The sequence below is a fragment of the Antrostomus carolinensis genome, unplaced genomic scaffold (assembly GCF_000700745.2).
Source record: "Antrostomus carolinensis isolate BGI_N321 unplaced genomic scaffold, ASM70074v2 scaffold9019, whole genome shotgun sequence".
Classification (NCBI taxonomy): Eukaryota; Metazoa; Chordata; class Aves; order Caprimulgiformes; family Caprimulgidae; genus Antrostomus; species Antrostomus carolinensis.
The window spans coordinates 374-7604 of NW_010337817.1; the positions used below are offsets into that span (position 1 = coordinate 374).

At 41.0% G+C, this 7231-nt stretch overlaps 1 protein-coding gene across 1 annotated transcript; it reads left to right on the top strand.

Annotated features, from left to right (window-relative positions):
* The first annotated feature begins 241 nt into the window (after positions 1–241).
* On the top strand, positions 242–6603 carry LOC104518772 (heat shock protein HSP 90-alpha). Its single transcript, XM_010175300.2, has 10 exons — positions 242–412; positions 508–874; positions 1373–1506; positions 1964–2272; positions 2950–3115; positions 3377–3567; positions 3701–3848; positions 4699–4967; positions 5324–5657; positions 5853–6603. The coding sequence occupies exons 1-10, from the start codon at positions 254–256 to the stop codon at positions 5960–5962; spliced, it is 2187 nt and encodes a 728-aa protein (XP_010173602.2). The 5' UTR covers positions 242–253; the 3' UTR covers positions 5963–6603.
* The last annotated feature ends 628 nt before the right edge of the window (positions 6604–7231 follow it).

The following is a 7231-nucleotide window of genomic DNA, read 5'->3' on the forward strand; positions in this document are numbered from 1 at the left end:
TGCAAACCAAAGTGAATGTAAAGCAAATCTGTAGTTAAAATCTTAAATCTAATTTGTACATTGATCAAAGCATCTGAATGGTTAGCTGCTAGGTAGTAACATCTGGAGTTTCTTTTGTGTTCCTGTGGTGCTGTATCTAAAACCCTGTAGGTTTTGTACCTTTCTCTCAGAATGGTGTTGTCACTGCCTGCTTTAAAAGGGTATGTGCACCAAGGTGGTTGGGATGGGATTTCAACTCCCTCTCTTCTTACAGATGCCGGAAGCCGTGCAAACTCAAGACCAACCAATGGAGGAGGAGGTGGAGACTTTTGCCTTCCAGGCTGAGATTGCTCAGTTGATGTCACTGATCATCAACACTTTCTACTCCAATAAGGAAATCTTTCTGAGGGAGCTGATTTCCAATTCATCAGATGTAAGTACCTTCGCTCTTAGCCTGATTGTGTCAATAGGATTACTGAAATTTTAGGAACAGTCAGGGAATGGTAAAGCCTGCCTCTTATTTTACAGGCTCTGGACAAGATAAGATACGAGAGCTTGACAGACCCAAGCAAGCTAGATTCTGGAAAAGACCTGAAAATTAACCTGATTCCAAACAAGCATGATCGCACTCTGACCATTGTGGATACAGGCATAGGGATGACCAAAGCTGACCTGGTCAACAACCTTGGTACTATTGCCAAGTCTGGTACCAAGGCTTTCATGGAAGCCCTGCAGGCAGGGGCTGATATATCCATGATTGGTCAGTTTGGTGTTGGCTTCTACTCTGCCTACCTGGTTGCGGAAAAAGTGACAGTGATCACCAAGCACAATGATGATGAGCAGTATGCTTGGGAGTCATCAGCTGGAGGGTCTTTCACTGTCAGACTCGATAACGGTGAGTATTAAATGTTTGTCTCAAGTGTGCTTTCTAAAGCTGTCTGGCATTCGGGTACTTACTCTGCATTTTTTTTAAAAAAAGGGTAATACTTGTCATGTCCAATCAAGCACAGGCACAGCTGTTCTCTTACCACTGCAGTTTGAGTAGCTGTTGATAACATGGTAAGGGAATCCCCTGAAGTGGTGCATTATAATGAAGACTGAGCTTTCAAAGCTTATATGTGGAAATATTTCTGTAGACTCCTACAAGTCTGTATGCAGCAGCTTGGAAGATGACATGTGAACAGACTAATTGGTGAAAATCTCATTAAGGTTAATTGAAATACGTGCTAGTACAGTAGCCTCGAGGAAGTGTTTATAACGCTGTTTCTGTTTGCAGAGGCTTATGTTTTTCCCACTGTAAGGAAATCACTGAGTACCTCTTACAGGTGTGTTTTAAAATTAGGCAAAGCCTAGTCTGCTGCTGTACCAGTAAAACCTGTAAACTCCATTCTAGGTGAACCTTTGGGCCGTGGAACAAAAGTCATCCTGCATCTTAAAGAAGATCAAACTGAATACCTGGAAGAACGGCGAATCAAGGAAATTGTGAAGAAGCATTCTCAGTTCATCGGCTATCCTATTACACTCTTTGTATGTACTTTGCTTGAAATACTGAATTAAGTATTGCCACCTTAAACACATTTTTGAAAGAGCAGTCCATGTGTGTTTTGTTAATTAAAATTGTGATAGATATTAAAAGGACGTAGCTCTTCTGAAATGTAGTTATGTTAATTACAACCTTATTTTACAAAGCTAAACAATGTGTTTGACCAAGCTAGTACTATCACAGTCTCCAAACCATTGAGTAATTTTGCTATTATCTTGATGTAGTATTAGTTGAAAGCACAAGCTACCACATAAGCACGTGGAAATAAAACAACCACTTGTGATTCAGCACCCAGAATTTAGGCCCTTAGCTTAGTCTGGGAGGAAAATGCGATGCCACGTTCATGCAGTTTCTAGCTTTGTGAAACTGCAAGGGATATCTTCTGGCTGTTAATGATAAAACTTCTAGGTTTCTCAATTTAAGTAATGATTTCCTGTTTAGGTGGAGAAGGAACGTGATAAGGAGGTGAGTGATGATGAGGCTGAGGAGAAGGAAGAGGAAAAAGAAGAGAAGGAGGAAAAGACAGAAGATAAACCAGAGATTGAGGATGTTGGTTCTGATGAAGAAGAAGAAAAGAAGGATGGAGACAAGAAGAAGAAGAAGAAGATTAAGGAGAAATACATTGATCAGGAAGAGCTCAACAAGACCAAGCCCATTTGGACCAGGAATCCAGATGACATAACCAATGAGGAATATGGAGAATTCTATAAGAGTCTTACTAATGATTGGGAAGACCACTTGGCTGTCAAGGTAAGTTCTTGTCTGTCTGGAAGCACACTTACACTTGCCACAAAAGCCAGAAGCTGTCTGAACATGCTACTGAGCTCTGATCCATTCTCTTGGATCTTAATGTGATAAGTTGATTAGTATTTGGAGTTAATACCGGTTCAAACATGTCACTATGTGAGGGTGACACTTCGTGCTACAGTTATCCTCGCTGCTTGAAGGCTGGTTTTATAAGCTTAATCAAATCCGCAGTAAATAAAAGTGCGGGTGCCTTCATAGTTTGTAGCTTACTTGGTAATTGCCAAGTCTTAATTGAAAAAATTGGAAAGTAGATTTCACATAAATGTAAATGGTGTCATTGGTGTTTGTAGCTTAGTTTGCAAAAGGGCTACAGCTAAAGGGGGATGGGTGAGATGTAATTGTCCTTTTTGCATGTCTGTAGTGGGATGTGCTGTAAGAATACACTGTGCTTTCCAAAGCTCTGTATATAACACAGGAACAGAATATGTCTTCTGAGCTGGTGTACTCGCCTGGTAACAACAGACCTTGGCTATGTCTGGATGGAAAAAGTGCCTTACCTACTGTGTGTTCTGAAATCTCAGATGGTTGCTGTTTGCCTTCTGCATTTGAAGAGCTGTTGAAAGGTTACTAAAGCGAGAGCTGTGCAAATTCACTAAAATTATCCCCTTGCTTTCTCACAGCACTTCTCTGTGGAAGGGCAGTTGGAATTCAGAGCTCTCCTGTTTGTCCCACGACGTGCGCCCTTCGATCTGTTTGAAAACAGGAAGAAGAAGAACAACATCAAGCTGTATGTACGCAGAGTTTTCATCATGGACAACTGCGAGGAACTGATCCCCGAATATCTGAGTGAGTATATTTTTGAGGAGAACGTTTCCCAAAATGTTAAGAGAAACTGCTTAGCAAGTTTCTCTTTAAATAAAGAAATTTGTGAGGGGGGAAAGACATTAAGTCCTAAATGAACAGCTGATTAGGAGGTATCTGAGCAGTTGAAAGGACTGCTTGGTTTGTGTTGTCTAGAGTTCTGTAGAAAACAATTTTAAAAGGGCAAAGCCACTTCGGTAATCTGCTTTGAGACCTGCAAAGCTAATTCTCACTGTCCTTTTCCAGATTTCATGAGAGGTGTGGTAGACTCTGAGGATTTACCTCTGAATATTTCTCGTGAAATGCTGCAGCAAAGCAAGATCCTGAAAGTGATCCGGAAGAACTTGGTGAAGAAGTGCTTGGAACTTTTCACTGAGTTGGCTGAGGACAAGGAGAACTATAAAAAGTTCTATGAGCAGTTCTCCAAGAACATCAAGGTTTGTAGTCTTCCTGCTTCATAATAATAATAGTAGAAGCTACAGATTTTTGTTACACCTGAAATACTAAAACTATCACAGTTGAGTATTTATTTAAAGGAATCACTTAATAGTTTTATTTCTTCTTCTGTAGCTTGGTATACATGAAGACTCCCAGAACCGCAAGAAGCTGTCGGAATTGCTGAGGTATTACACATCTGCATCTGGTGATGAAATGGTTTCTCTGAAGGACTACTGCACTCGGATGAAGGAAAACCAGAAACATGTCTACTACATTACTGGTGAGTTGGTAACAGAAATTGTAAATGCAGGTACATGTGTAGGGGTTATTTTGGGGTTAGAAAATGGAAAAACATGGCAGTTCTCTTGGTGAATATAGAAAGATACACAGGGAACTGGGTTGTACAGGGTGTGCCTGTCACACTTGTTAGTAGTTAACAGTACTGTCCTATGTCAGCAGGGACAGCAGCAGTAGACAGTGACCTTCTCTGTACTGTAAACCTCGCTCTCGCAGACTAGGCAGGAGTGCTGCTCACAATGGTTCTGTGTTGATTAAACTTTTGATTCTTCATTGCTAACTGTTGTCCTTAGGAACTGTACCATTCAATGAGCTATAATAAAGTAGTTGCTCTTCAATGATCACTTTACTCTTAAAGTAGTGTTTGACATCTCTGCTGCCACCTTGAAGGTGCAGGAGAATCCAGTTGAAGTTTGCACAGAGAGTTTACCCACTGTTTTTCTCACTGTAAGCCCTGAAAAGTTTGAGTCTCAGGTGCCCTTAAGATAGCTTTGTGTTCTGGCTTTAGCTAATAAATTTGGCCAGGAGTACCTGAATTTTTAAACCGTAATGTTCAAACCAGTATTAACTACTTAAGCATCAGATGTCAAGGCAAAAGGTAAATGCTGTACCGGGGCTTTTCAATTTTCTTCTTCCTTGATAAGAATGGGAAATGTCTTTTACTTGGCATTCCAGGAAATGCACATTTACTTTAAACCAGTGAAGTAGTATTACAAGCTGGTTTTAAGTCCCTTTTTCCTGTTAGGGATGTAACATCACTGGAAATGTTGCATGGCTGCCATGTTACAGTGCTGAGACTGAAACCACAACTGTGGCATTCTTGCTTCTTGCAGGTGAAACAAAAGATCAGGTGGCCAACTCCGCTTTTGTGGAGCGTCTTCGCAAACATGGCCTGGAAGTGATCTACATGATTGAGCCTATTGATGAATACTGTGTGCAGCAGCTGAAGGAGTTTGAAGGCAAGACCCTGGTTTCTGTAACAAAAGAGGGTTTGGAACTTCCAGAAGATGAGGAAGAGAAAAAGAAGCAGGAGGAAAAGAAAGCCAAATTTGAAAACCTGTGCAAAATAATGAAAGATATCCTTGAAAAGAAAGTGGAAAAGGTAATTAGTGTTCAGTTTGTCTGTGTGTAACAAGTTCAGTGATTGCAATGAAGTTGCTGCAGAGAAGGCTCAGATAACAACTGTCTGCTAAAGTTGCATCTTCTGAAAGAGATGGCACTCTGCAAGATACAGCTTTACAGACAGAAGGTGTCTGTTTTGTTTTTTAGTGGAGCTAAGCTGGTTCTGTTGAGATAGAGCTGAAGAATGTGAAATCTCATAGGAGTGTTGGGTCTTCCATGACATGCAGCAGCATTTTAAAGTTGAACCTTGGTTAAATCAGTTGGGGGATAGTAAATCAAGTGTACATTTTGAAATGTTGACTTACAAACTTGTGCTTTTTATATTCACTTTCCTAGGTGGTTGTGTCCAATCGTTTAGTTACTTCTCCATGCTGTATTGTAACAAGTACATATGGCTGGACTGCCAACATGGAGAGGATCATGAAAGCGCAGGCTTTAAGAGACAACTCCACCATGGGATACATGGCAGCAAAGAAACATCTGGAGATTAATCCTGATCATTCCATCATTGAAACACTGAGGCAGAAAGCAGAGGCTGATAAGAATGACAAGTCTGTGAAGGATCTTGTCATCTTGCTGTATGAGACAGCACTCCTGTCCTCTGGCTTCAGTTTAGAAGATCCTCAGACACATGCCAACCGCATTTACAGAATGATCAAACTTGGCCTGGGTAAGTTAGAAATCTGTCCTGTCCCCTGTAAGCTCTGGGTGTGGTTACATCCACTTACAGGGTGTGGCTGGAGATCACCTTGGTGCTTCTTTGTGCTTGTGGAAAATGGGGAGCGCCCAGATCAGTTGGTGCTTAAGGAAAATAAGGCTTTGAGTTGTGATAATGGCATTAATGGTACATGTGTCTCCTGTGCAGGCATTGATGAAGATGATACTGCTGCAGAAGAGGCCACTCCAGCAGTTACTGAGGAGATGCCACCTCTTGAAGGAGATGATGACACATCACGCATGGAGGAGGTGGATTAAAACAGTTTACAGGAACTCGTGAATGTTTCATTGGCTAATATGAATAAGTTATATTTTGTATATTATGAATGTTACCTGCCAAAAAAAAAATCTTTGACACTTTGTCTGCATTTTCCCTCTTTATATTTATTTTCAAAGATGTTATACCTTTATTTTTGTTACATTGCTTTTTCAGCTGATGTGAGATACAAATGCCATTGAGGGAATATTTTCTTTAACACTGTACAACCCTAAACAGGCAAGTAAGGAGTAGTTAATTTTGTCTGTATTAGCTGGTTGCAGATGGCAGGGTTTTTGACTTATTCTTAATTGCCAGAAATGTGGGAAAGAAGTAACAAAGGTGGTTTGACATCAGGGTGTTCAAGTTTGTTTAGCATTCTACAGCTCTTCAACTCTAAATATGTGTAACATACAGTACCTAGTAACTAGGTATCAGGGAGAGCTGAAATACTTGGGGAAGCTTTAACCCTTTTGCTCCTAACAAGGTCTTGATGTTTAAAGTTGTTTTTTATACTGTTCAAGGATTCTGGATTGCACTCTACCATAGAATAGAATCCACTGTAAATCTCTATTGTGACTTAATGCAACTCTGCATGTACAGTTCAAATCTAGAACTGTAAAAATAAAAGTGTTAAGAATGAGTCGTGTCACTGGCTTGTTTGTCACCACTGGGAACAAAACCTGCTGTTGTTGGCATCTCCTGCTGCTTAGCATCTTGAGTAGTAGCTGCTGTCTTGTTACATCTGTGAGTAGTGCTGTGCTTTGTGTTGCCACTACAAACTAGTAGCACGTAAAACCAGAAAAGTCGGGCAGTTCTCAAGAGCTTCAGACAATTTTAATCTCCAAGTTCCAGGTTTCACTGGTGTCGATACTCCAGCAGTTTTTGTGAAGACTTTGCAGATGGAGCTAGGCTGCTAAAGCTCTGAGCCTGATGGATTGTGCTGTACTGAGGTGGTGTTGTGTGTGAAGTTGGGTAATGAGCACTACTACGTTGTAGAGGCTTTGAAGAAGACACCAGGTTGTGCCGCATTCTGTATTCCTTGGCCCTTTGAAGGAGAGGAGTTAAATGAGTCCTGTGTAGCCAACTCCGGCAAACTTCACCTGCCTGTCAAGCACCAACTGCAGACTGGGTGTCTTTGACTCTGCAAGTACCAAATGGTATCTGTCCAACAAGCTGGAGTTCAATGCACTCATTAGGGCAAGTTCTGAGTGTGGTGCCCTAGTCTGACAAGTCCTAGTTTTCTATTTCCATCTGCTTCATAATGATTA

Bases quoted from the DNA above. Each gene is read 5' to 3' on its own strand.
- LOC104518772 (XM_010175300.2), top strand. From the start codon at position 254: ATGCCGGAAGCCGTGCAAACTCAAGACCAACCAATGGAGGAGGAGGTG. The intron at 875-1,372 runs GTGAGTATTAAA...ACTCCATTCTAG, and splicing joins CACTGTCAGACTCGATAACG to GTGAACCTTTGGGCCGTGGA. The intron at 2,273-2,949 runs GTAAGTTCTTGT...GCTTTCTCACAG, and splicing joins AAGACCACTTGGCTGTCAAG to CACTTCTCTGTGGAAGGGCA.